Source organism: Felis catus, chromosome E3 (genome assembly GCF_018350175.1).
Source record: "Felis catus isolate Fca126 chromosome E3, F.catus_Fca126_mat1.0, whole genome shotgun sequence".
NCBI lineage: Eukaryota > Metazoa > Chordata > Mammalia > Carnivora > Felidae > Felis > Felis catus.
Genome location: NC_058383.1, coordinates 19,039,378 through 19,066,847, shown reverse-complemented (window position 1 = coordinate 19,066,847; position 27,470 = coordinate 19,039,378). Strand labels below are relative to the sequence as shown.

The window sequence follows — 27,470 nt, the reverse complement described above, 5'->3', positions numbered from 1 at the left end:
ATACAATTGAAAAGCCCAGAGGGAGGTCTTGCTTCACGTGTGGCTTGAGGGAGCAGCTCAAAGATGTCAAGGACTTGGGTCCTCTTCTGCCTTCTGGTTTATCTCCCACGGCATTAGCTTCATCCTTCTGCCCTCGGGGCCACATGGAAGCCCCCAGAATGGCTGCCTTGATTCCTGACCTCACATTTTCCCACCACGTCAGCTCTTGCTCAGGGAGTGAGGAGATTTCTCTCTCTAGGAAGCCCCAGCACATGGCTCCCCACCCCTCACCATAGACGGGGAGAATGGGATGCGCCGATCAGCTTAAGCCGGTCAAGATGCACCCCCCCCCCCAGATCTACGGCGTCCATTGATCCCGGTCAGTCCCCACCCAAACGTCACGGCTGAAGCTAAGAGGTGGCTACAGCTGTCATCCAATGCCATTTAACAAACTTGCAAAACTCCGTGGTGTAAAGCAGAAATTATCTCTCATGATTCTATGGGCTGGAGTCTGTCTCTCCCGGCATCATGCATGGGCTGCAGTTATCAGTTGGCACTGTGCTGGCTGGGGGGGGGGGGGGGGGGGGAGGTCTCAGCTCTCCTCCTCGGGAGCCCCCCGAGGGGGGACAGTGAAAGCTGCAAGACTTCTGGGGCTCTGGCCTAGGCACTCACGTGAGTCATTTCCCTGCATTCTATTGGTCAAAACACCCCGGCCAGAACTCAGGGGAGGGCAAATAGACCCCACCCCCGGATGGGCGGGGCACGTTGCAAAGAGCCAGTAGGTCTGCAGACTCTCGGCCACCGGCCACCGGCCACCGGCCCCCAGTGATTAGGGCAGGTGCAAAAGTCGTGCCACAGATGCCGCGACGAGCTCGGCGAGCAACAGCCTTGGAGACAGTGTTGGTGTCCAACACGGGAATGTTCCAGAGACCAGCACCGGGGATAATCTCCGAGATCAGGGCAGGCGGGGCTGGGATTACGTGTCTCCCTCGCGAAATTGAGTCATGAAACTTTTATTAAAGGATGTAGTTTGTCACCGCCAAGAAAACAAGGCAATTCTGGGCAGCCGGGGCATCCATTTTCCCAAGACTTCTTTGACAGAGGGCTGCCTCCTTGGCAAACGTGAGTGACAGCTGCTTCCATTGGCTATTGGGGGGGGGGGCGGGGCCCAGCCACTTGTCCATCAACCGAGGAGATTCACATGTGGCCTTGTCCCTTCAGAAAGCTGAACCTCACCTTCTGGCCCCCTCTGGAGGTGACGGGGACCCAGCTGTCCCAGCTGGAGAGACACCCCCTGAGCCCTTCGCCCTCCACCCAGTGGGTGGGGCCCAGGGAACCCTCACTGGGAAAACTGCAAAGGCACGGACAAGCAGACTGGCCGTCTCACGGCCGTGTGCTGTTGGTCAGGCAACGAAGCCCCCCCCCACCATCGTAAGATGGGTGTAACAATATCCATTCAACGTATGGAAAGTTCCTGGCATGTGTTTTTTTAATTTGAGCCAAGATACTTTTTTTTACGTTTATTTATTTAAGAGAGAGAGAGTGCAAGCAGGGGAGGGGCAGAGAGAGAGGGAGAGAGAGACTCCCAAGCAGGCTCTGCACTCAGTTCAGAGCCTGACTCGGGGCTCGATCCCACGAACCGTGAGATCATGACCTGAGCCAACATCAAGAGTTGGACGCTCAACCGACTGAGCCACCCAAGTGCCCCAAGATTTTTGTTTCGAGCCAAGGTTTTTAAATCAGGAGATTTCGTGCAAACAACTGGGTTCTCCGCCTTCTCGGGAACAGTCTAAAACTCGGCCAGTGCTGGGCCTGCACTCCCAGCTGGCAGAATTAGCTGGAGCTGAGGCATTGCCGGAAGACAGGAGATGGTCTCTCCACTTTGCCACACTCCCCGCCACCCCCAGTTGTCTCACGTCAGGCCTCCTTGGCTCATTTACATTCCTGGCCTAATCCCAACAGCCACTGACCGACCGGACCTTACCACCCCCGGGTTAGAGTTTCACCTCCACTGTCCTCAGAACTGGACCCAGATGGTCACCCCAGGATCCGCTCTCCTAAATCCACAACTCCCCATCCGATCTGTGTAGGGAGTGCCTGTGGCCACCTGCCTCTTCCGTTGCTTTGGCCCTCAGGGCACGGCACGGACCAGCACTGAGGGCCCGGGAACGACTTCCCCAGCCAGTCTGCAGGGAATCCAAATCCGTTTGAATTCTCAGGGAGTTCAGGGCGCCCGTGGCTGCATCACGGCGTCTGGGCTACAGCTTGACTGGACCACCCAGCCTCCTCCTCTGATGTTCCTCTAGTCCTTCAGCAAATACTCATTGAGCATCTTCACAGGAAGCAGCAAACTGTGGCCCACACACCAAATCCCACCCACACTACCTGTTTGTGTTCGGCCCACCAGCTCAGAACGGTTTTTACATTTTTAAATAGTTGGGGGGCGGGGGGGCGGGGAGAAATCAAAGTAAGACTATTTTGTGACACAGGAAAAGTATCTGAAATTCAGATTTCGGCGTCCAGAAGTACAGTTTCATTGGAAAACGGCCCTTCGGTTTTCGTATTGTCTGCGGCTGCCTTCCTGCTGCGTCGGCAGAGTTGGGCTGTCGCGACAGAGACGTGTGGCCCGCAGAGCCTCAAAATGTTTGCTCTCTGGCCCTTTCCAGAGAGGTCTCGCTGTTCTCTGCTCTGCTGCATCCCGGGCCCTGTTCGGGATATTGGCCACGCAGCGGTGTTCCGTGTCCTGGGACTGCCCTAACCGCTACCACCAACCGGGCGCCTTGCAGCAATAGGTGCTCTCTTACGGTTTCGGAGGCCGGAGGTCTGAGATCCGGGGGTTGGCGAGGCCGCGCTCCCTCCGGAGGCTCTCTGGGGGAGGATTCTTCCCTGTGTCTTTCAGCTTCCGGGGGGCTGCAACGCTCCTGGTGGCCACGTGCCTCCGATCTCTGCCTCCCGCCTTCTCCTCTGTGGGTGTCTTATAAGGACACTTGTCACTGGAATCAGGGCCCGCTGGACAATCCAGGACGGTGTCATCTCAAGATCCTTAGTTAAATTCTATCAGCAGAGACCTTTTCTTTCCAAATAAGGTCGCATTCACAGTTTCTGGGCTGTTGGACATACCTTTGGCGTGGAGTAGAGGGGCACCATTCAACCCACTACAAGCCGTTGCTTGCTTTCTAGAAGCTTCTCTTCCTTTGAAAGGAGGCTAATGACAATGCTTCTCCCTCAAAAATAAGAATAAGTAGGAGAGGGGGCACCTGGGTGGCTCAGTCGGTTAGGTGTATGACTTGGCCTCAGGGCGTGACCTCCCGGTCCGTGGGTTCGAGCCCCGCGTCAGGCTCTCTGCTGACAGCTCAGAGCCTGGACCTGCTTCAGATTCTGTGTCCCGCCCCCCACCCCACACACAGTCGCTCCCCCCTAGTGCGCTCTTTCTCAAAAATATATAAACATAAAAAAATTTTTTTAAGTAGAATAATAGTAGGAGTAATAATAATAATAGGAAGAATAATAGGAAACTGTAAGAGCTGAGGAGAACAGACAGCAGGAAGGAGGTTGGTGTTAACACCCCCCTTGAACAGAGACCCAGGGGAGTGAGACGCACAGATGTGGGGGGAGGGGCCAGCAGGTGCAGAGACCCAAAGAGGAAGGAGGTTGGCACACGTGAGGAGCAGCCAGGGGTCCCCGTGTGGCTGGAGGGGACAGAGCAAGGCGGGGAGAGGATTATAATCTCGGGAACCGGCAGTGAAGCGGCTACCGTGTCCCCAGGTCCTTCCCCACATGCCACGCGGGACTTATTTCTACTGTAATACTTTCCACGTACCTGTGTCTCATGGGGACGATGTCAGTGGATTGCCACACAGTTCCCTAACTGGGAAACTTATGATTGACTTCCTTTCCCCCTAAGTGACTTGTAGGAGGTCACTTAGCCCATGGGCAGCAGGGCGGTGAGCCCAAGAGTTACTTCCAGACCGGGAGCCCCCCACGTCCTCACAGCCCTTCTGGGGGCGGGGGGGGGGGGGTGCGTCTTAAAACAGAACTGGGCTTAACAGAAAGAAGCCTCGCCCAGATTACAGAACAACAGTGGGTGGCTTTGGAGGAGTTCAGGAGGGGGCCGGGCCCATCATGTCTTGCCTTGACCTTCAAGGTCCCTTATCATAGAAAACAGTGTTCACACTGGGCCCTCCCGTGGGCGGACCTCTTCTGTGTGATCCACGCTGAGCCACCAGGCCGGCCAGCACTGGCACTCTCGGAGCCACCTCCCTGTTCCCTACTCCCTGTCTGGGGCCCAAGGGACTCGGCAGCTTTCAGGCTGCCCAGGTTTGGCGTGGGGGCCCGGGGGTCTCAGCGAGGGCTGCTGAGAGGAAGGGTGGAGGCCCCTGGCAAGCAAGGAGCTGTGGCAGCAAGACATCAGCTCCCGCCTGGGCAGCACTGGGGGGCTGGGGAGCCCCGTCTTGCTGACTTTCCGTTACTGTTGAGAATTCAAATCGAAATAATAAAATCAATAATAGCCCCTAATACTCCCCCTTGCCCTCTAAACTGTAGCCACACCGGCCTTCCTTCTGTTTCCTATCAGGCCTTGCGGATTCCTGCCTCAGGGCCTTTGCACAGCCGTTCCTCCTGCCTGAAGAACTCTCCTTTTGTCGCCTCCTCAGAGAGGCCCCCCCAAACCCCTGTGGGTGTATCTACCCCATCACCAACACCATCTCCCTCCACACGTAGTTCCCCAGTTGTTCTCGGGTCTCCTGTCTCCTTCACTGGGATGCCAGCCACGGAAGGGCAGGACCAGGCCTGTCTTACTTACCGTGGAGGCCCCTGGGCCTAGAGCAGAGCCTGGAGCATCGTCAAGCAACGGCCACCGCCTTTCTGTTCACCTCCTTTCTTACTCCGCCCCTGGCGGTGGAGCCCAGTGCTCACCCACAAACCTGCCGCCAGCACAGTAGCCGCTCTTCTAGGGGAGGAGGGGAGGCGGGTAGGAGTAGGGGCCGTGAAGGTGGGAGGCCCATTGCAGGACTCCGGGCCCACCATCGATCTCCAACTGAAGACCTCAGGGCCTTTGCACTGCACCCGGAGCACACTGCACATTTTTTTTTTCCTCTGAGCCCTCGGAAGGGTAGGTAAGGACTCCCTTAGTCCCAGCGGAAGTTAGAGGAGAAGTAGGCGTCACGAGATCACCCCGGTGACCACAGAACTGCAGGCTGGGATGGACTCCTGACTGGATACACTACTGAGGACTGAGCCATGGTGGGGGCCCAGCTCAGGGCCGGAGGGATCCGGGGGGAGGCTGGCCTCTGCTTCGTGATGTACGTGGGACCCCATCTATAGGACCTTCCGTGCCTCCAGCCCTGGAGGAGCCAGGAAGCGGGAGAGGGTCGAGGACGGTGTGGCAGAGCCTGCCTCACCCCTGCAGGCCGGTGTGCGCGTCTGAACGGGAACCCCGGGCAGGCAGAACTCGGAGTCTGTACCTCTGCCGTCTCGTCTTTTTAAAAAAATGAAACGATTGCGTATTTATACTCCAGGTAGTTAAATTCCCCCCAACAAACCAGTCACTTCGTAGGTGCCCAAGAAATGTTAGCTCCCTGGCTTTTGCCCCCCCACTGACCTGAACCACCACCACTGTCCCTGTTGCCATGGTGACCCCTCCCAGGGACACACAGTGGCTCCGTGAGAAAAAGTGAGTCAAGCTGGGCTCTAACCCTGGCTCTGAGCCCGGCCGCCACATCTGGCCAGGCCCCCCTTCGGGCCTCAGGCTCCCGAGCCATAAAACAAGGGCACTGGACTTGGCTGGGATCAGGGCAGGTGTATCAGCACCTCTCGGGACACGGTGAATTCTCTGCCCCCTCCGTTCCCGCACTCCCAGACGGGTGCGTGCCCACGCTTGCGTTCGTGTGTACGCGTGTGTATGTGTGACCAAGTCGCCGGCTGTCTCCCTAGAACAGGGCAGAAGGTCTGGGGGCAGGAGAAGGCCATGGAGGAGCCCAGGAAAGCCCAGGGCCGGCCACTTCAGGGCAGAGGTGATCAGGAAGCCCCCCCACCTACAACAGATGCAGCGGGAGAGAACTGAGCCCAAACTGCTCCGCAAGCCTGGGCTTGAATTCCTGCTCCGCCGTGAGTGACACTGGGCAAGCCTCGGGTCCTCCCTTCTCAGAGTTTCTGCCCCTGAAAGTGAAAATAACCAGCCGCCTCTCACGAGGGTCTGTTTCCGGGGAATGCATGAGGGACGTGGGGGGATACCAAGAGATGAGCAGCACTGGGGCCCAGCTTGGGACGGTCTCCTCTCCTGACCCCTGACCCATGTCTCCATCCTTTCCAGATGAAACATCAGCTGAGCGCCACCTACCCTCCCCCCCCCCCCCCCCCAGTCCATCCCGGACTGCTGCTGACCAGCCGACACCAGGCTTCAGCGCTATGGGGAGCACATCCCAACAGCACCAAGGACCACTGTTTATTGAGCAACTATTACATTCCAGGTTCGGAGCTGAGTACTCTACAGCTATCACCTTCCGTGGTCCTTCAACATCCCTGGGAGGAACTCACACTCACTCTACTTTATAGACGCGGGCCGGGCACCAGAGAGCCTAAGTGATTCGGCCAAGGTCACGCAGCCGGACTGACTGATGTGTGCTCAGAAGCCCGAGAGAGAGAAGTCAGCCTACCTGCGAGTGTAACGTCGCTTTGAAATCGTAAATCTAATCCTATGACTTACTATTGTTCTTGTTGTTTGTTTCCCCCCCCCCCCCCACCAAGTTTTACTGAGGGGTCTAATTGGACTTAGAACTTTTTTCATTTTGAATTTCTTAGGGGTGGGGTGCTGGCACTACCCTGTTTTCCAACCTTTAGGGTCTGACCCTGCAGTTAGTAAGGAGTAGCATCTGAACTTGCACTCGGCTCTGCCCGAGTCTGACTCTCGCCTCCTCGAGAAGGACAGACAGGTTCCTGACACCCACCAAACTCTCAGACACCCACCTCTCTGGTTGCCTCCTGAGGGGTCGTGCCTGGAAAAGAGAGGACAGAGGGTGGGGTCCCCCAGGAGGCCCAGGCCTGCCGCCTCGCTGGCTGCCCTCACCGAGGGGCGGGTCTGCGGGGTGGGTCTAGCTGTGGGAGGCCTGAGGGCCTCAGAAGATCTAGAAATACTCGTGTGGCCATCTAGTGGGCGTGGGTCACCTTGCAGCTACCCACCATCTTTCAAGTAGGCTTTGTGTCCGGGGAAAATTCTCCTGTTAGGAGCCCAATTCTCAAGCCCAACCCCTTTCACCAGATATGCCTACGTAGGATTCCAATTTGGGAGCAAGTCAAGCCACTTCCCAGAGCAGAGGGTGGGTGGTAAAGGACATCAAGACGTTAGGGGCAGGCGGTAGGACCCCTCGTGCTAGAGCTCCAAGCCTGAAGAAGGATTCCCTGAGCAGCCGGCTGTCCTGATCAAGTCCCACGGGTTAGCACCAAAAGGCGCGAGACCATTTGTCAATGGCCAAGGAGCACCTTTCCTTACGGAGGTGGATTCCCTCGGCTCTCCCCAGCGTGAGCGGACAGCCACAAAGCTGTCCAAGACTGGCCCCTCAACTTGGCCCCCTGGGAGGCTGAAATTCAGGCCTGGAGGGGGGAGAGGGCAGACAGACGGAAGGAGGGGCTGGAGGGACAGACCACCTGGAGGGGCCGCGGGCACCTGTGAGCCAGTAGCCGCTCCCCCCCCCCCACGCCCCCTGCCGCCCACGGCCTTCACCCGTGGCACCAAACAGCACAGAGGCCTCAAGTGCCAGTGACAGCTTTCATTCATATTTCGCCTACCACGTCCTTCTGGGGACTGGTGAAAGCCAGGTGTTACAGGCTGGGAATGTGGCCTACAGACGCACTGAACCTCGGATATGGGACTGGGTCCCCTTTAGCTCTTCAGGCCATGCCCATCTACTAGTGGCCCTCTGGTTCGAGGGTCTAAAGTCCAAAACGAGGGCTGGAAGCCTTTCCCGCAACCCCCCAGGCACATAAGCTGCACCCCTCTGAAGTCCCCCTGGCAAGAGGAGGGATGAAGGGGAGACCTTTTGAGACAAGGCAGTTTTGACGGGGAGTCTTGACAAATCTACCGGGGACAGCTGTGCAAGTTGTTCAGCGTCCGAGAAGGCCTGGCTGAGGGGACAGGGGCCCGCCCTCCACGCTCCCGGTGCAGAGCTGCACCTGCCTAGAGGAAGAAGTGCCTTTGAAATCCACACAAAGTCTGTTTGGAGTTTGAACTTTAACTGAACGTTTTATCCAGAAGAACCTGTTTTCGATCCGGAGAGAATGAGTTCCGTTAAAATCAGCGTTTTTTTTTTTTTTTTTTTTTTTTAATACCTTTTTCCTGGGGCGCCTGGGTGGCGCAGTCGGTTAAGCGTCCGACTTCAGCCAGGTCACGATCTCGCGGTCCGTGAGTTCGAGCCCCGCGTCGGGCTCTGGGCTGATGGCTCAGAGCCTGGAGCCTGCTTCCGATTCTGTCTCCCTCTCTCTCTGCCCCTCCCCCGTTCATGCTCTGTCTCTCTCTGTCCCAAAAATAAATAAACGTTGAAAAAAAAAATTTAAAAAAATAAATAAATAAAATACCTTTTTCCTGCCACCAGTTTTCCAGAGCAAAAGGGCATCAGTTAGAGAAACAGGTACATTTCGTGCACATCTGACTCCGCTCAGGGTACATTTTGCCCACCACCCGACTCAACGTGTGGCACCTGGCGCACAGTAGGACCCCTCCTCCGTTTCTGGAAGGCAGGACTCGCGTTATGTCCACGTTTCCCTGTCGCGGAGAAGACCCTCAGTGAACTAAAAGGCCAAACCGGTGAGTGATGTGTAAGTGGGAAGCGTGTCCTTGAGTCGAGGGTGAGTCAGACACGCGTCGTCATAGTGAGGAAAGCCTACACAGCCGGCCTTTCATTCCACAGCCCCCTCCACATAGAAACCCCAAGGGAACCTTGCACTCCGTGGGGCCAGAGTGCCCAGGGCCTCCCCCATCCGGACGGTCACCTGCAGACTCAGTTCTGCCAACGGCTCTGAAAGCCCCTGGGACCCAGCAGCAGGGACAGCAGGGCCGGATATGGAGCCCGCCCGTCCTGGGCGGGCCCCCTCCTCACGCCCACCGGCTGCCTCTGCACCACACCCGGAGAAGAGACGGCCCAGGAAGGGAAGGGGATGGGACCCGCAGACACAGTGAATGCCGGACCCCCGGGGACCCAGACTGCAAGCCCTCAGCAACCCGCTCTTCCCACAGCTCGGGCTCTGGAACCCCTCCAACCGCTCCGCCCGCAAAGTGCCTCCACTCGGGTCTGTCACGAGGCAGACAATGGAGCGAAGCAGCCACGCAGTGCCTCTGGCGGGGAACAGAGCAGGGTGTGGAGCCCTCCAGACCCACAAGTGGACCCCAGCTTTGCCAGGGACTTGCTGCTGTGTGGCCTCGGGCAAGTCACTTCCCTTCTCTGAACCTCAGTGTCCTCATCTGTAAGCATTTGCCCTGAAGGCTGGGGGGGGGGGGTATCCTAAGGGGGTGGGTGGGCACCTGCAAAAGGCAAAGCTGGCTGCATCTGGGAGGCAGTGACGGCCTGTCTCCTGCTGTCTCTTCCAGCATGGAGGAGGCGGGAACCGTTTTTGGAAATGCCACAATACAGATCATGAAGGTAATAAAAGCCCCCAGAGCTTCCTCCGGGCTCCTGGCCCCTCCCCAGGCAGGCTTGGGAGGGAAGACCGAGATGCTCGGCACCTCCATCTCTGGAAACTGAATCCCTCCTACTCGAGTGCCCCTCAGAGGCCGGGAGCAAGGTCGCCGCCGCTCCTGGGGTGCCCAGGAGTCATCAGCTCCAGCGTGGAACACCAGTCGGAAGAGGCAGGATGAGGACTGGTTGTGACCTCTGGGCCTCAGGCTCCACCTCTGCAAGATGGGGATTATGGCTTCCTCAGCGGCTCTGAGAATAACAACGGTTATCTGTCTTGACTTTTCAGGGAGAAGATGCACATCTTCTGAAGATGAGCTTCTGGCCTCAGCCCCGAGCTGGCTCCAGATACCAATGTGAGTATCTGGTCCCAGCTTAACTTCCTGCGATGTTCCAGAGGACACTTGCAAATTGGCCCGCCATGGCTTAGGTTGAAAGAGCTGGGGTCTCTAGGAACCACACAGCTCACCTAAAGGGCTGTGTGTGTGTGTGTGTGTGTGTGTGTGCGTGTGTGTGTGTGCGCGCGCGCGCGCGTGCAGAGACTGAAGGAGGCAGGACTTTGCCACACATGTCACATGATCTTATTCCCGCTGAAAGATAGAGGTATGCGGATGGGCATATGGATATAAATGCAAGGAAAGGTCTGGAAGGCCACCCACTGAGACATGATTAAATGGCTTTGGAGATTTTTATGTTTATCTCCAAGAAACATACATTATTTCTATAATAAGGGGGAAAAAATAAGCTTATTTCTATTTTTTTTCATGTTTATATTTGAGAAACACAGTTCGCACATGCAAGCAGGGGAGGGGAGAGGAGGGACACAGAAAATCCGAAGCAGGCTCTGTGAGGAGAGCAGAGAGCCCGACTTGGGGCTTGAACTCACGAACCATGAGACCATGACCTGAGCCAAAGGCGGACACTGACTGAGCCACTCAGGCGCCCCCAGAACTAAGCTTATTTTTATTAAAAAAAATTTTAATGTTTCTTTTTGAGAGAGAGGGAAATAGAGGGAGAGCGGGGAAGGGGCAGAGAGGGAGAGACACAGAAACCGAAGCAGGCTCCAGACTCCCGAGCTGCCAGCACAGAGCCCGACGCGGGGCTCGAACCCACGAACTGTGAGACCGTGACCTGAGCTGAAGTCCAGTGCTTAACTGACTGAGCCACCCAGGCACCCCTAAGCTTATTTTTAAATTTTTTTTTCAACGTTTATTGATTTTTGAGAGAGAGAGAGACAGAGCATGAACGGGGGAGGGGCAGAGAGAGAGGGAGACACAGAATCGGAACCAGGCTCCAGGCTCTGAGCCATCAGCCCAGAGCCCGACGCGGGGCTCGAACTCACGGACCGCGAGATCGTGACCTGAGCTGAAGTCGGACGCTTAACCCGACTGAGCCACCCAGGCGCCCCCTAAGCTTATTTTTAAAAAGAAAATATACCTGTTGCCCAAATGCTCACCTATGTCTGCCCTTTGTTTCATTTAAATAATTTTTCAACCAACCCCCCCACCCCACCCCAGGAAGGCACCCAACGTGACCTCTGCACGAGCTTCTGGTGCCCTTCAGGGTCCTGGGGCTCAGAGGCAGCTTCCGGCCCGCCCCACACAAGGCTCCCGGCCTAACCCGGGAAGCCGCATGACCTGTGCGTTCACCCACCCCACCCCACCCCACCCACCCCAAGGCTGGAGCCAATTAATTACCATGAACCTTTAAAGATGTTTCCAATGATGCGAGCAGGGAAGGGTGGAAAAGTGAGTCCCTGAACTAAAGAAATCCTTCACTGAAGAGCTGTTCACTCGAGCGCTTTTCCCTGAGGAGCCCTGAAAAGTAAGGCCAGGCGTTCTGAGCAGACACCAAGGACGTGGCTTCATAATGTTAAAAATTAGTAAGACACCTCAGTGTGACTGCAGGCCTCCTCCTGTGAGGAGAAACCCATTTGGATAAATCTGGGGAATCCTCGTGCACTCGACATTTGGGGGCACCCGCTGTGGGCCAAACCCCACACCGAGCACTACGGAAACAGACCCCGCGTCCCCTGCCTTCATTGTAGCAGGGGACACCGCAGGGGCCGTGAGGAAGGCCCTCACTGTCAGGACAGGCTCAGGGGGGGCTTCTGACTCCTCCGATGAACCAGGTGGCTGCATTTCGCCAGTGGGACTTCGTCCCCCCCCATCTCTGCTGACAGGCCGGGCCCCACAGAGCCGGATGCTTTCTCTTCCAGGAGTAGGGAGACCAGAGGTCCCAGTTGACCCCTGCTGGCCCAGGATTACTGCAGAGGCCGTCTGTCATAACTCCATACGTCTCCGTTTGGCAAAACAAACAAAAAACGGACGGTCACCCCGCCCATTTCCCCATCAAATCTTCGTGGCAATTTCTGAAGTGTCCAGGCAGCCCCGGCCTCACCCTTTCCTCACCCACTTGCCCGGCGGTGAGCTCGTCCACACCCTGCAGAACCGGCTCAGTGGCCAACACCCTGGGTGAAGCCCTCCGACCCTGGGCCCCCCATCCATTTCCTGGCCTCCCAACCCCCATCACCGCACTCAGCCACTCAGCATGCCACCCGGCAACAACCTGTCTGCCTGTCTGTCTGTCTCCTCGCGGGTCTGGGCTCCTTGCAGGCACAGGGTGCCTCACTGGCCTCCCAGTCCGTCACGTGCAGCCCAGCACCCGGCTAGGAAAGGTATTCGGGAAATAACGTCTGTGAAATTCACTGCCGTCAATCGGGAGTCCTGTCAAGGCCCCAGGAGTCAACCAGAGCCATCGGCACCTTTCCTCTCCCTGGTCCCAGCCACCCTGCAGCGATGTCACTCTAGGATCACGGTGGCACTCGGGAGTGGGCAGGAGGCCTGGTCGGGTCCCACCGCTAAGCTAACCAGGGAGGAGAGGCCCCAGGATCCACAGAAGTGGGGGCTGATTTGGTCAAACAATCTCATTGGAGCCTTTCGAGCTCAGACACTTTGCGACTCTGAAGTACGCTTCTTCCGAAGAGAAACCAGGCCCAGCAAAACCTATCACAAGTTGAGAACATCTGTGCCGCCAGCTTCGCGTGTGGGAACCGAACCTACGGAAATAGACAAGCGCTGAAATTTACGTGTGAGAATGTCCACAGTGGCATCATTGAGAATAAGGAACCCCATAAACGAAGCGTGTCTGTGAAATGCCATCTGCCATTAAAAATCATGTTTTACTAGAATAATAAGTAAAAGGGTCACAACGTGTCAAGTGAACAAGAGAGGCTGCACTACAACACGAACTCGCTTTTACAAAACCAAAAATAAAGGAAAAGCAAAAACGTGTTTGTCCACATGTGGGAAAGAAAATTCACCAAAATATTAACAGTGTTTTTTCTCTGATCAGATGCCTTTTTTTAAGTTTTCTACATTTTTTACTACAATATTTTACTCAGAAGGAAAAAAAAAAAGGCTATTGAAAAAAAAGTCCACCCTCCATTGTCTGAGGCCAATGGCAGGCGAGTGGCAGAAAATGCTGGAATTCGGGAAACTGTTACCAGTCCCCAGCCAAGACTGACCTAAAGGCTCACTGCTGTCCGTCTCTGGCCTTTCCCTGTCCCCTCCCTCAGAATGCAGACAGTCTCTGGGCTTGTCAAGGGCCTGAGAATGCACCCAATTCCAGCCACGCTTCTTAAGGCCTGCTCTTGTGCCCACGGAGAGGGGCGGGAGAGCCACTGCAGACAAGAGGGATCAGATGCAAGTCGGATGATGACGAAGGGAGCAGACCCTTTCTGCAGGTCACTCAGACTCTGCTTGCACACCTCCAAGGACGGGGAGCTCATTGCAATGCACACAGCTGGGGCCACGTCCAGCAGAATTGGAACAAAAACCCCCCATCTGGGCCCACCTTACTCCCCACGGCCTCTCCTCTCCCACCCCAAATCCTGCCTCGAGTTCTGTCCAAGGGTACAGCTCTTGGGCGGCAGACCCCATCCCTTCACCCCTTCCATCTGCAAGGCATTCAAAAAGCCCTTTCATTGGCTCAGGCACAGACCACACTCTGGCCTCCCCTCACGGGCAGGTGAGGTGGTATTTATAGCCCAGGAATAATTGGATGTTAATTCTTTTCTGCAAAAGAGCGACTGGGGTTTCAATTTCCTCCTCTCCGAACTCTGAAGTGGGGCTAGCTGTAACTGGGAGGCTGTGACCGACACGGAGCAAGGGGCCACATCACGCACACACGGGCACACACACGTACCACCCAGGGCCCCCGGGCCCCTCACCCCTGCAAGTGGTCCTTGTAAAGGCCTCAGAAGTAGAAGCCCTTCCTCCCCAGTCCTACCAACAAGCCAGTGGCCACTCTCACTTTGGGTGCGCAAGCCTCTTCCTGCCAGGTGTGGGATTCCACGTTAGAATCTAGCCGAGTCCAGGGGCGCCTGTCTGGCTCGGTCAGTGGAGCCTGAGGCTTTTCATCTTGGGAGTTGTAGGTTCGAGCCCCACGCTGAGTGTAGAGATTACTTAAAAGTAAAATTAAAGGGGCTCCTGGGTGGCTCAGTCAGTTAAGCGACCAACTTCAGCTCAGGTCATGATCTCACACTCCTCCATGAGCCCCGTGTCGGGCTCTGTGCTGACAGCTCAGAGCCTGGAGCCTGCTTCCGATTCTGTGTCTCCCTCTCTCTCTGCCCCTCCCCTGCTCATGCTCTGTTTCAAAAATCAATAAAAACATTTAAAAAATTAAACATTTAAAAAAAATTAAATTAAAAAAAAAAAACAAAAAACAGTAGTCCAGTGCCGTCAGACTGGTTGCTATGACCCTCAAGGCAGGAGGAGCTGCTGAGGCGCTATCCCAGGAACTTCCAGACAAGAACCACTTCCACACGCGAATAGCGGCCGGGCAAGGCCCAGCTGTCAGACGCCCCCCAACAGGCCCCGAGGGCCACCTGGCTACAGCCTCCCTCCTCTCCCCTGTAATCACCGCCTCTCAGATGAGCCACCTGTTGAGACCTCCGCCTCTCTGCTGACCTCAGGCGAGACTTTGGGCCACAGAGGGGCAACTCCTGCCTAGGTGTCTAGAAAGGATCCATTCTGGAGGAGGAGAGGAATGGGATCCCATGCCTGAGGAGCGGGGTGGTGGACCCCAGTGGACTCCACCCCCACCCCCGCCACCGGGTTACCTGTAAGAGCCAGCTCCCACCCTCCACCCCAGAGAACCCGGGGTCCCGTGTCCTTCGGCCGCTTCACTGAGAGGCTGTCCAGGCGGCCCTCCTGTGTGTGCGCTCCCCCGGCACAGTCCCACGCCCCTCACCGCCCTGCTCTGCACCAGGATGTCCTCCACCCGCACGCTGGCCCAGGGAGGCCCCGAGTGGAAAGACGCTCCCTGACCGGCGTTTCTATAACAACAACATAAGCATTTTATTTTTCATTAAGCTTCTTAGTTTCTTAGTATCACAATGGAATGATGAGAAAACGGGAACAAAAAACCCACGAGTCTGCGAATCTCTGACAAAACGCAGAGACTTCAAGGCAATTGGAGGGGAGGGCGGGAGAGGCTGGGCAGAAGTGCCCAGATAGTCTCGCGTCAGGCCTCTCCGCCGCGGGGTGGGTGGGGGCGGAATGGTGAGAAGGTGGCACTGTCACGAGCGGTCCCCGGCGCTTCTGCCTCATGGCCGGTGTCCTCGGGAGGTGCGCGGAGGGCCCACAGGATTCCCCGGGGCCTCCCTGGTGCCTGGGCGCACGAGCCCCCCGCCTGCCCCTGACGTCCGGGGGCACCCCAGCCAGCGCTGAGGGGCATCCCGAAGCCGGGTCGGCTGGGTGGGCGGCGGGAGGGGGGCGTGGAGGAGCGGGGGGCGGAGCAGGCAGCCGGTCAGGGTGCGGGAATCCGAGGAGCTGCGAGGCCCGTGAGGGGGCGCCTGTGGCGGAGGGCGGAGGGCGGAGGGCGGAGGCGGTGCGGGCGCGGCAGCAGCAGGTGTGTCCCATGGTGGCGGGCGGCCGCGCCTAAAGCTTCACAGTGCCGGGGGGCAGGCTGTCGTTGCACAGTCTGTAGTAGCGCAGGTCGTTGACCAGCCTGTGCACGTTCTGGGTGAACGAGGGCAGGTCCTGGAAGGCAGGGGCACAGCTGCAGCCCAGCCCCACCCCGCACCCCGGCTCACCCCCAGCCCCCGCCACTTCCGTCCCAGCACGCTCGAACCTTCTACGCCTCCTCGCACCCTCCTCGCACCGTGTCAGGCGCCGCGGGAGTGCCAGAAGCGAGCGAACGCCCCCCTGGCGCTCCCCACGTGCAGGCCTGCGCATCCGCTCAGGGACCCACCCCCTCGAACCCCACCCAAGCCCGCGACGCACGGTGCGTTCACACCACCGTCGTAAGGGTGAAGACTGCGAAGCGCAGAGCGATCGCGGAACTTGCCCCAGGTTACACAGAAAGCAGGGAGGTGGTCCAGGTCGGACTCGCTCGTGCACGGGGGCACGCCTGCCAACGCGCACCTCTCCTTCGCCACGGCCAAGCCACGTCCACAGAGTCCACCCCCGCCCGGGCCCCAGGCGGGCCCGACCAGTCAGCAGGGACGCATCGGCGGCACCCACGGGCTGCAGACACCCATCGAGAGGGCCCCTCGCAGCCGGAACCCAGACCCCACCAGAGGCCACAAGAGCACCGGGGGTCAGCCCCCTCATCTTCAGGCCGGGATCACCGGTGGCCAGAGCGCAGGTCCAAATGCGGAGTGACCCCAACGGTGCCTGCCACAGAGCGAGTGCACACGCCTTCTGAAAGCCCAGTGGCAGGGCGGGTTCCGGAAACGGCTGAAGCCACCGACAGCTCCCCTCGCCCACCCACGCCTCACCCCGCTAATCTGTCCTCTTCGGCCTCCGCTCAAAGCCTGCCTCTTCTAAAAAGGCCCCAGCTGCCCAGGCCAGCACCCCTGCTCATCGCTGTCGAGCCGCCCTCGGCTCCCCCTGCGTGTGGGCAGTACACACTGGCTCCCGAGTGAGAAGGCCCAGCCGAGGGATCCTGCTTCCCGGCTCTAGCGTTCCCGGGCTCTGAACTGCTAACTAACAGCTGACCCTGCGGAGCCTGGGCTCATCTGTGAAATGGGATTAACAACAAGACCTGTGTACACTTCAGAAGGCTGCTGGAAGGCTCAGGAGAGCCGGGACACGTGACGTGGCCGGCCCGGCGTCATCCACGGAGGGCGCCGCCGCCTGTCTTTCCAGGGAGGCTCCTCTGAAGCAGGGAGGGACTGAGCCCCAACACCCTCTCCGGGACGAGAGGCAGCCAACTTCAGGTACAGAGGGAACTGGTGAGTGGAGGCACTGATTCCTTTACTCATCCTCCAGAAAACAAACCAAGGGGTGTCTCTTAGATCAGTGGCTCCCAAATGCCAAATTCAAATTTCCTGGGGGAGGATACAAGAATATGTTCCTGTGTGTTTCATAAGCACCCCAGGTGCACTGATGCATATATAGACTTGGAAGCCCGGCTTTCAATCGAGAAGTTGGCTGACAATGACATCACTAGAAACTGACAGTTAAATATCAGGATGTGGTCTCCAGGAAAAGGAAGGAAAAATACCCAAGTGGCTGAAGTGAACTTTAAGAAAAAGTTTAGGAGGGAACAAGACATCCCAGAAAGATTCCAAGACAAGGGAAAACAGGACCCGAGTCTAAGAAAGCACTATCCTGACACACGTCACAGACGAGATGGGCAAGTGGTGAGAGGAGTCTGCTCCAGCGAGAGCAATGTGTAAATCTGAACACTAAAGGGGAACCGTGGGCAGGCTGCTCCAGGGTGGGAGGCAAGGCAGGGACGCATGAGGACGTGGGAGAATGATTTCGTTTTGCCACGTGTCAGGTGGTGAAGGACGAAAAGGGCTTGTTCCGTGGGAAGAGTTCCAGGAAAAGCCTATCGGGCAAGCGAAGACACCTAACGGCTGAGAGAAGAAGCAGGGCAGGTGAGTGCCCAGGAGGGAGGCGCCGGGACAGAAGCCGGGTGCCACGGGACCCGGACACACGGGCAGCGCTGGCTCCGTGTGCACCCACAGCCACCCAAGGTGCTGCATGGGGGGCCACAGAGCCCACCCTCCCACCACGTTCCCTGAGCGGGCAGCGAGGGGGCAAGGGGGTGTGCTGCAGGGGCTTCTCCGAGGACCCGGCAGCAGGTCAGCCCACACGGAACCGGGAGGCCTGGGGAGAGCCCAGGGGCCCATCTCGAACTCGGGGGTCTCAGAGACTCCTGAGCACCAGTCTTCGCAGCCTGTCTGCGAGTTCACGACCCGTGTGGGAACAGCGTCTGGATCTCGGGGGAGAAGCACAAAGAAGCTGAGGCAGTCGGACGGACTGCTGGGGCCGGGGCCCAGGGGCTGACGTGAAGAACACACACCGGGGGAGGCGTGTGCCCCTGCGTCCAGCCGCGGCACCAAGTCGTTCAGGAGCCACCGGCGGGTACAGACCACTGCCCCTTCCTCCCTGAGCAGGCCCCAGGCGTGAGAGCCCTGGCCCGTCCTCCCTTTAGCCTGGCCTCTCTCTCCTCACCCGATCCATCTTGAAATTCCGCCCCAGCACATTTTTCTGGTTGGCATCCACGCCATCACAGCTGGTCAGAAACTCTGGGAGGAAGGCTGCAAAGAAGCCGTCAAAGTCCACAGAGGCCATGTTGTAAATGGCAATGCCGATCTCCTCCTGCAGAAGGTCGTGGGACTTGTGAACCAGGACCTGTAGCAGCACGTTCACAAACTGAAACAGCATGGTGATCCGGAAGATCTTCTGCAGACAGAGAGGCCAGGGTAAGCCAGGGCACGAGGGCCCGCTCTGCCCCTGGGGCCTTGAGGAGGGTGGGACTCCACCCGCCCCCGGGGCAGCTCTGACGAAGGGCCCTTCCCGAGAGGGGGCACTGACCTTGTGGTATAGCTTCTGCTTGGTGTTGAGAGTCTCCAAGTAGAAGAGATTTTGTTTAAATAGGTGGATATCAGGCTGGAGAAAGGACTGTCCGAAAGCCTAGAAATAAGACCACTGTGTTATAAGCACCATTTAAACCACCTCAGACCAGGCCCTCAAGGGCCCCCGCCCCACACTAAAAGAATGGGCGTGCCACAGGCAGTTCCTCATGCCCACCACAGGGCTAGGGTATCCACTGCCTTGATTCTTCTGCTCAGATCTTAAAATGTTCCTGTGTAGCCTTAGCTCTTTTTTTTTAATGTTTATTTGGGCGGGGGGTGGGGGGGGGATGCACGAGTGGGGGAGAACAGAGAGAGACGGAGACACAGAACCCAAAGCAGGCTCCAGGCTCTGAGTTCTGACACCAGACTCGAACTCACAAGCGGTGAGATCATGACCTGAGCTGAAGTCGGACGCTTAACTAACTGAGCCACCCAGGCGCCCCTAGTCTTAGCTCTTAAGTCCTCCCCACTGGGCCTCACTTCACATCTTGGTTTCACCTTGGCCTTTTGGAATAAACCTCCAGATCCCTTCATGGATTCTGCCTGTGTAGCGAGAAGCCGCCCACCCTCTCCTCGGCGTCCCAGCTCTTATAAACCACAAATCCTGGGAGGCTCCTTCAACCAGCTGCCTCTGCTTGGGGTTAAGCAACAGCAAAGTGTTAAACTGCTTTGTAATTTCTGGGCTATGAGCTATTAGTTCAAGGACAAAAAGAAACGCCCCCCCAGACCTGACCAAAACCACCCCCAAGCTGATGACGTATAAGCCCCCACCCCTAACAAGCTGCTGATTGCTCTGTCATTCTGACCCCAGGGCCCTGAGCTACAAGAAGGGGGTCTTATAATGCCTGCTACAGCAGTGACATCTCCATGATGCCCAATGTTTTATTTACTTTTTTAAGTTGGGTTTACTGAAGTGTGTGACACGGAAAAACTCCTTCTTTCGGGGTGCACTGCTGTGTGACTGGTACAGGGTCATCTAACCACCATGACAATCAAAACACACATTTCCATCTCCCCCCACCCCCCAAAAGTGTCCCTGGTGTCTCCATTAGTAGTCAGCCTTCTCCCCTGCCCCTGGGCGACCACTGCTCATTCTCGGTCCCTCCAGTTTTGCCTTTTCCAGAATGTTATATGATGTAATGGAATCATACGGCATGTAGCCTTTTGGGTCTGGCTTCTCACCCAGTACAACGTGACCTATGTTGGTGTTGGTGTCAATGTTCCTTTTTACTGTCAAGTAGCAGTCCATTATATGTGTGTGCCTCAGTTTACCCACTCACCAGTGGATGGATATCTGGATTCTCTCCAGATTTGGGCAATTATGAAAAAAGCCACTATAAATACCCGGGGACACGTGGCATGAATATGTTTTCATTTATCTTAAGTAAAATGCTTAGACGTAGGATTGTTGGTCAGGAAACTGCCAGACTGTGAAGCCGTCTTCCAAACTGGCTTTTACCAGTCCCGAGCAGGGGGCCAGCCATCACCAAGAAGGCTTAAAAGCAAGGCTGAAGAGGGGGATAGGAGGGGGGCAAACACTTGAATACTCCACACCCAAGGCCCCGCCGGAAGACAGAAGGGCAGCAGGAGACCAGGCGCAGGGCTCGTGCTCATCCAGACTCTCCACACCGGGAGCGTGTGCCTGTGTGCCGACTGGGGCCTAAGGGGGTAAGGGGAGAATCCCTCTGCCCATGCTGTGAAGAAAACCCTGCACTGAAACAAACAAAAGGAGAACCCTCTACTCCAACCTAGGCTTAGAACAAAAAGTTCTACAATCCAGTGCAGAACGAGGATAGCGCTGGAAAGCAGCCACGAGGGCCTCCCACGGCGGGAGACCGCTTGCTTCACAGGGCGGTGTTCCACCAGTATGGTGCGGTACGGGCCAGGATGATCTTTTTTTTTTTTTTTTTTTTTTAATTAATTAATTTATTTATTTATTTTAATGTTTTATTTATTTTTGAGACAGAGAGAGAGCATGAGCAGGGGAGGGGTAGACAGAGAACGAGACACTCCAGACACTCTAGCTCCAGGCTCCGAGCTGTCAGCACAGAGCCCGACGCGACGCTCGAACTCACGAGCCGCGAGATCATGACCTGAGCCGAAGTCGGACGCTCAACCGACTGAGCCACCCAGACGCCCCCTGAATGACCTTTTAAAAATGCAGATCACTGGGTCCCTCTCCAAAGGGGAGTCTCCCCAAGTGACTCCACTCAGCTCCCAGTCAAGGAGGCCTCAACAGCTGTGCTGACGGCAGGCAGTCCCCTCGCACTTGGGAAACACAAGTGCCAGCTGCTTAGCATACGCTAACTCATCCAACCTCACAATAAACCCATCAGATAAGCAGCCTTCTCCCCACTTGATAGATGGGACAGACTGGGGCTCCAAGAAGTTAATTAACTTCCTAGGTCGCAAGAGGTAGTAACCAAGCTTCGACCCAAGACGACCTGGCTTCCCCACATGTCAGGGAAGCAAACCAAGGGACGGCCAGCCAGTGGCCCCAGCTGGTGTCCAGGATGAGGCCTGTTCGTCCCGGGATCACACGGCAGCCTCACCGGCTTTTCCAGCACGTTACCTGCATGATGGCACTGAACTGAGGCTCATTCTCCATCTGCTCCTCAGCGATCCCCCTCTGGACACTGGCCAGGACAGTGGACTTGAAGAAGTACCTCCAGTTGTGATGGAGCGTCCGGAACAGGAGCTCAAACAGCTCAGCCTTCACATCAGGGGAGGGGCGCTGTGGAGACACACAGACCCTCAAACCTTCCCTTCCTGCGGCTCAGGGGGGCCACTCACAGCCTCGGCTCCGAGCAGCAAGGAGGCCCGGGCAACGCCTGATAACAGCAAGCAGAGTGTCAGTGTCCCCCGACACTGCCATCTGGTCCAGTCCCCCTCAGGCCAGCAGTTCAAACCAGGTGTACTTCCGCAGAGACACGATGCCCGGGCCAGTGCCAGGGTCGGTGCCCTTTTTCTGAGGGAAACCCTCAGCCCTCTAAGCCGGGAAAAAACAGCTACCAAATGGCAGAGCAATGAGCGGTATGGGTTTCCTGTTTAGAAAGCAGCTGATCCGATCTGTCACCTCTTCTTGGCTGTGTTGTTCCTTCCCCCAGGATAAAAACCGCTGTCCCAGCTAACCTGTTGACCCCATGCAAGACAAGTAAGAAGCTTTAAAAGCAGTTTTGCCGTCTACGGAAGAGGAGTCACAGAGCACCTGGAAGGCACAGAAAGCAGCGTCAGGGGACCTCGGAGGAGGCAGCGTGTGGCGCTGAGCGCTCTCTGGGCCTGTGTCCCCGGTCACCGGTAGCAGGGTTCTGGGAGGAGGGGAGGCTCAGCAGTATTTTCTAACTGAACCAAAAATCTCCAAGTCATTGGAGGGCATGCCGGGTCACGGTATTCCAGATGTCTCTGTAGAATTCAAAAGTGTAAGCCCCAGATATATTTAATTCAGCCTTGATTAAAATTAAATTGGGACCAGAGGGCACGAGCTCCCATGGCAGGAATCCTTACAGGGCCCAAGCGTGTTTAACGATGCAAAGCAACTCACTCACTTAAGCCTTAGTTGGGGGACTTAAAAAGGTTAGCTCTTAACTATCACATAAAATTTAGTTAAATTCACACTTATTCTGGATCTTGTCATGCTGAATGTAGGTTTTCTAAGGATGTGGAGTGTTTCTTTAACAACAAAACTTTTACATGGTTCCAAGCACTGGCCTCGTATCCTTGAGACCGGTGCATGGGCTTACTAGTATGTCTTAACAAGTACGTCTTGTTACGGTGTTTGCCAGAGAAAACCACATATTCACCTAAAGTTAGAAGCTATTTGCCACGGAGACTGATCTTACTCGCCGACCAGCCTCGCACTTAACCTGCTGTGTTTTCCCTAGACTAGTTCCAATTAACTCGACCAACACAAAAAGACTGGACCAAGCTAAAGGCATTCTTTCCTGGAAAAAATTATTTTACAGAAAAATAACTAACAAGTGAGCTTTAGAACACTGCATTTTCTTCATTATCTCGTTCCCTCCTCGGCTGCAGAAGCAAGGCAGCACAGGGGACCACCCCAGCCCCTCATACCTCGGCAATGATGGGATACACCTGCTCCATGCACAGGGAGATGATGCTGGGGAGAAAAGGCTTGAACACCTGGCCAGGCTCCTGGACCACCACCTGCAGGATCTTCAGGAACTTCTCCACCACCCGGCAGCCAGTGCTGCCTTCGTGGAGGATGCTCTCGGCCAGCTGTTCTCTGCAGGAAAGGGGAAGCACGCAGTAGCCAAAGTAATGCTCTCTGGGGGGGCCAGCAGGAAAACCAACGCTCGCGGCAAGTGAAGAGAAAGGAGCAGAAAGTCCTAGGTTTTGTGGCCGGCCCCACCCCTCCTTGTCCCCTGGGAGTCTGGAAGCCACGGACAGCGGGTCTGTGGTTGGTTACCTGGTAAACATGTTGAGGAAGGTCTGGATGATCTGCTCCGTGAAAGGCACACCCATCTGTACTCTAAGGCCTCGGAACAGAGTGAGGAAGAAGCTCAGCATCTCGTCAGTCACATCTAAGCAGAGGCACAAAGCGAACGGTCAGAGGCGCGAGCACACGAGGCTAAGTGGAAGCCCGGGGCCTGGCTGACCTCCTTTTTTCAATCTGCACTATCCTCTCTCCCGAAGGCTTCCTGCTGGAAGAAATTTCCCCAACACCATCGGAGCCGTGACGCAAAGCGGGAGATGACTGAGGACATGCTGGGACGACGGCTCCGGCCTCGCGAACCTCTGGCTCACAACGGCTCACTAGAGGAAGCGAAGGTCACCTCGAAGCCTCCCTCGCCAGCCGGCATCCAGCGACACCGAGTTTTCACTGCAGGTGGGCCATTTTGTGCTCACGCTGACGGAGCGATTCAACCGGGTCAACACCTGAGTGCTTCTGCCATTTCGCTCTCTGATCGCTAATCCCCGCACTTGGGTCAGAGGTTAAGTGGCTGAAAATGGATAATGACGGTGTATTCAGGCTGCGTGGCCCTCTATTATTAATGGTCCATTATCATTAATGGACCAATAATGGGACTAATTGCCGAAAACGTTGGTTACGTTTCCTCCACTGGCAGATCTCAACAATCATCTCGTACGGTGTTCTGGCTCTAACCTCACACACTCCGCTTACAAGAGGCAATCAGTGAGTGCTTGCTGACTGACAGGCCCCAATAGTCCTCTCCGAAGACTGACGAGGCTGCTGTAAACGCTCTCCCGAGAGCCAGAAAGAGCCTCTATCGGGTGAGGGAGGGAACCAGGTCGGCAAAACCCACCTTGCCATCTAAGGAAATACGCAGCACTCGTGGGAAAAAGTTCCTTCCCCTCCTTTACAGAGCCCCCTGCACCTCACCACTCGTGGCCACGCTGGGAGAAGGCAAAGACTTAGAAGCGAGCCCCAGGTAGACGCCCCAAGTGACTCCGGGCCACACGACACAGGCGCAAGGCCCAGGTGAGGGCTCCACGGGGCCTCAGCCCCCCTCCCCCGCCATGAGCGTCCCTGCCCTCTGCCTTCAGAACCCGGGCCCGCACCGCCAGCTCCTTGTGTTCTGCCGAGCCGAGCAGTCGCTGTGGGCCTTGCAGGCGCCTGCCAGCAGCTCCTACCTGACTGGTGGATAAAAGCGGGAAAGAGGGCCAGGGAGACTTGCACGGATTCCTGCAGCGACTGGTAGCAGATCTGCCGGGACTTGGTGGACTCCCCGGAGATGCTGTCCACGATGTCTTCTAAAACACTGAGCGTCTGGTGGATAATCACTTTGGCTGCAAATCGAGATTCAGTGCACGTTATGACTTGTCGGAGGATAAAGCAGGGGGCCGGGGAATACCCAGGAGGGGGCGAGATTCGCAGATGTATTCGGAGGGCGATCGCAGAAACCCTGCTGAACGAACACAGTCTCTCTTCATGGGCTTCTCCACCTCTCCCGTCTCTCTCTCTCTACACCCTCTTCTTTCTTCTTTTTTCCACCAGGACTCTGGCTGCCTGCTTGCTCAGATTTTTGCCTCTCTTCTGCCTCTGTCCACCGGAAACAAGGCCACCCAGAGGAAAAGATAAAACGTGGCCCCCAGTTAGGTGTCTAGATTCTAAGACGGTGAACAGACGGGCGAGACTGGGCGTCCCAAGGTAATCACCCCAGGCGAGAATGGACAGATGCAGATCCGACACCCCTTCCACCCGACGTGTACCTCCCCGCCTGGCGATCGGCAGCAGCACCCCGCTGGCCCACCTACTGCTGCTACGTTCGTGAATAAACTGCCTGTTCGCCCCTTATCCTACTGGGCCTGGGGCCTGACGATATATATGATTATTATGGTATCATATGATGTTATCAACAACATACGCTTCTAATGAGATCCTGATGTAAACGCGATGCCTGCAGGGAACACAGAGAAAGCAGAGGTGGTGGCCAGCAAACGGGCAGGAGCTCAGAGGACACGGAAAGGGCCCTGATCAGAGGTGCCGGATAGGAACCACAGACGGGCACTTGACGGCCCTACACCCAGACAGGCTCCTTGTCAGTATACCGGGAATAGCCAACAGCCCCACCTTCACGGGGCTGCCGCGAGGACGAGAGACAAGGTTAAGAACGTGTCTAGCCCAGTGCCTGGCACATCGGAAGGTCCAGCACAGGGAAGCTGTCACCATTCCTCAGCACTGGTGGGGCTGGCTCCTCCCCTTAGACACGGAGCTTCCCACCGGCTGCCCTAAGAAGCACCCCCATGGCTCAGCCTGAGCTCAGCAGACTCAACGCTGGCAGAGCTCCAGAGGGCGGAACCAGAGCTGGGCTGAGGGCTGGCCTCTACCTGGTGGGGCTCCCTGGGTCGCCCTGGCCCCTCAAGCTCACCAGCCTCTGCGGCGGCTGAAGCAGCTTCCAGAGAAACGTAAAGCAGAAGGAATAGATGCTCTAGAGGAGCAGGTTTGACTCCTGACTCCACTAGATTCTGTCTCCTCGTCTGAAAACGTGGACAGAGAGAGACCACCACCTCACTCAAAGGACTGAGCATGAAAGAGAAGAATGGCTCACGACGGGCCTGCTTCTCTAACGGCCAGCCACGCGGACCTCGGCAAGAGCACACAGGGCACACGCATCCCATGGAAGGAGCCCCTCCCTCACAGCTGCTACAAGGACCGGGGCCAGGAAACTGCACTCGGGTCAGACGTTTCTCCAAGACGACACAAGGCACAGGGAAAGCAGTTTAGGGGGAAAAGCCAGTAGAGTTAAGAGACCAGAACTTGACCTCTGATGTGGAAGGAAACTGAAATAAGAACCAAAGCGTATTCACAAAAATGTACAAGAGCAAACGGAAAGCACCGTTAAATATGTAGTAACAGGAGAGATGCATAAAGTGTGATACCTTCCATGGAATAGGATGTTATCAAATCATTAAAAACAATGCTTTTCAGAACAAAGGGGTGATGTCGTGCAGGACAAGGATCTGGAAGCATTCAGAACCAGAGCTGACTCCCGACCCCACCACCTTCTCTCTGATCCTGAGCAACCTACACCTGCTGAGCCTGGTGGGGGAGGGCGCTTCACAATGGAGAGACTGGCAGGCACTGCTCAAAGCAAGTGATCCCAGAGAGCATGCCAAAATGGGACACACAGAAGTGACACAACGGGAGGTACACGTCACTGCCCAGGTGGTATTCACACCCCAACTGCTGGAAACAATCAGACAGAAAAGATCATGGGACATTTTACATGGAAAGGGGTTTGGACTCTTCAAAACTGTCAATGTCAGAAGAAACAAAAAACCAGGAGTACTTTTCTATATTAAAAGACTGAAGAGGGGCACCTGTGGCTCAGTAGGTTGAGCGTCCAACACTTGATTTCAGCTCAGGTCTTGATCTCACAGTTCGTGAGATGGAACCCCATGTCGGACTCTGCGCTCACGGTGCAGAGCCTGCTTGGGATTTTCTCTCACCCTCTCTCTCTGCCCCTCCCCCGCTTCTGCACTTGCTCTCTCAAATAAACAAACAAACAGAGATGTGACAACCAAACAGAACACAAGCTCCTCGACTGTATCTTGGACTTTTTAAGAAGCAAAAAAGGCCACTTTGGTAACACCTGGGGAAAACCTGAACATGGTCTATGTGTTAAATGACATTACCGTAATGTCACAACTTGGCTGTATTCGCGGTGTCTGGGTTACAGGAGAGAACACCTTGTTCTCAAAGACAAAGGTTAAGGAGTCAAGGATAAAGTGTCGGTAACTTCCTTTATTTAAAGGGCTCTGCTAAAAACAGGAAGTGTGTGGGGAGGCAGGAGGAAACACGAGTGTGGCAAAAACACTAACAAGTGGTAAATCCTAGTGAAAGCTACACGGTTGTTCCTTTGCTTCATCCTTCAACTATTCCGTAGGTTTGAAAACTTTTCAAAGTACTAAACTGGGACGGGAAAAAACACTCCAGGCCTGGATTTGATCACTTGCGGCAGGAGGAGAAGACGAACCTCACCGGGCTGCAGGGAGGACCGCACGACGTAACGTACATGAAGTTCTGGGACCCCGCCTGGCACGCAGCGAACACCCCACAGACATTACTCTAAGTCTGTGCACCGTGGGAACCATGGGTTCTATTCAGCAAATAGTTCCAGCAGGTGGTGGCACCCGCTCTGCAGTGAAGCCACGGCCGCGGAAGCGTATGCTCTGGCCGACGAAAAGTGAGCGGAGATACAAATGATGGGTGTCACCTGCAGACCAGTGCTTTAAGAGCCACTGCACAAGCCCCCACGTCCCTGTCCCCGTGTAAGCACAGACTGCGGGGCGGCCTTCAGCGGCCCGGGTCGCTGAGTCGCCAGGAAAATAAGCAGGACGTTCTCCAACCCCCGTGGCCCCAGCCGAACACGCAGTGTGAGCGAGAAATACATCTTTCTCCTGGATTAAGCCACTACGCTTTGGGCACTGTTTGTTACCACAGGGCAAACCTACCCAACCCATGCTGGCTG

The 27,470-nt window shown here is 56.2% G+C and overlaps 1 protein-coding gene and 1 long non-coding RNA gene across 8 annotated transcripts in view; one reads left to right on the top strand and one right to left on the bottom strand.

The window, feature by feature from the left end:
- Positions 1-650: 650 nt before the first annotated feature.
- Positions 651-6,681, top strand: LOC109495052. The gene is made up of 2 exons (XR_006591200.1): positions 651-1,101; positions 6,447-6,681. It is a non-coding gene; the product is annotated as an uncharacterized LOC109495052 (long non-coding RNA).
- An 8,295-nt stretch (positions 6,682-14,976) lies between these two features.
- XPO6 (exportin 6) overlaps positions 14,977-27,470 on the bottom strand; it is a 103,174-nt gene continuing 90,680 nt past the window's right edge. For all 7 annotated transcript variants that reach the window (XM_023246726.2, XM_023246727.2, XM_023246729.2 and 4 more), the window contains exons 18-24: positions 24,130-24,285; positions 22,943-23,057; positions 22,588-22,759; positions 21,089-21,250; positions 18,476-18,574; positions 18,113-18,343; positions 14,977-15,685 (exon numbers count right to left, since the gene is read on the bottom strand). In XM_023246726.2, coding sequence (XP_023102494.2) covers positions 15,584-15,685; positions 18,113-18,343; positions 18,476-18,574; positions 21,089-21,250; positions 22,588-22,759; positions 22,943-23,057; positions 24,130-24,285 — 1,037 coding nt within the window. In that variant the 3' untranslated portion in view covers positions 14,977-15,583. The remainder of the gene's footprint in view (positions 15,686-18,112; positions 18,344-18,475; positions 18,575-21,088; positions 21,251-22,587; positions 22,760-22,942; positions 23,058-24,129; positions 24,286-27,470) is intronic.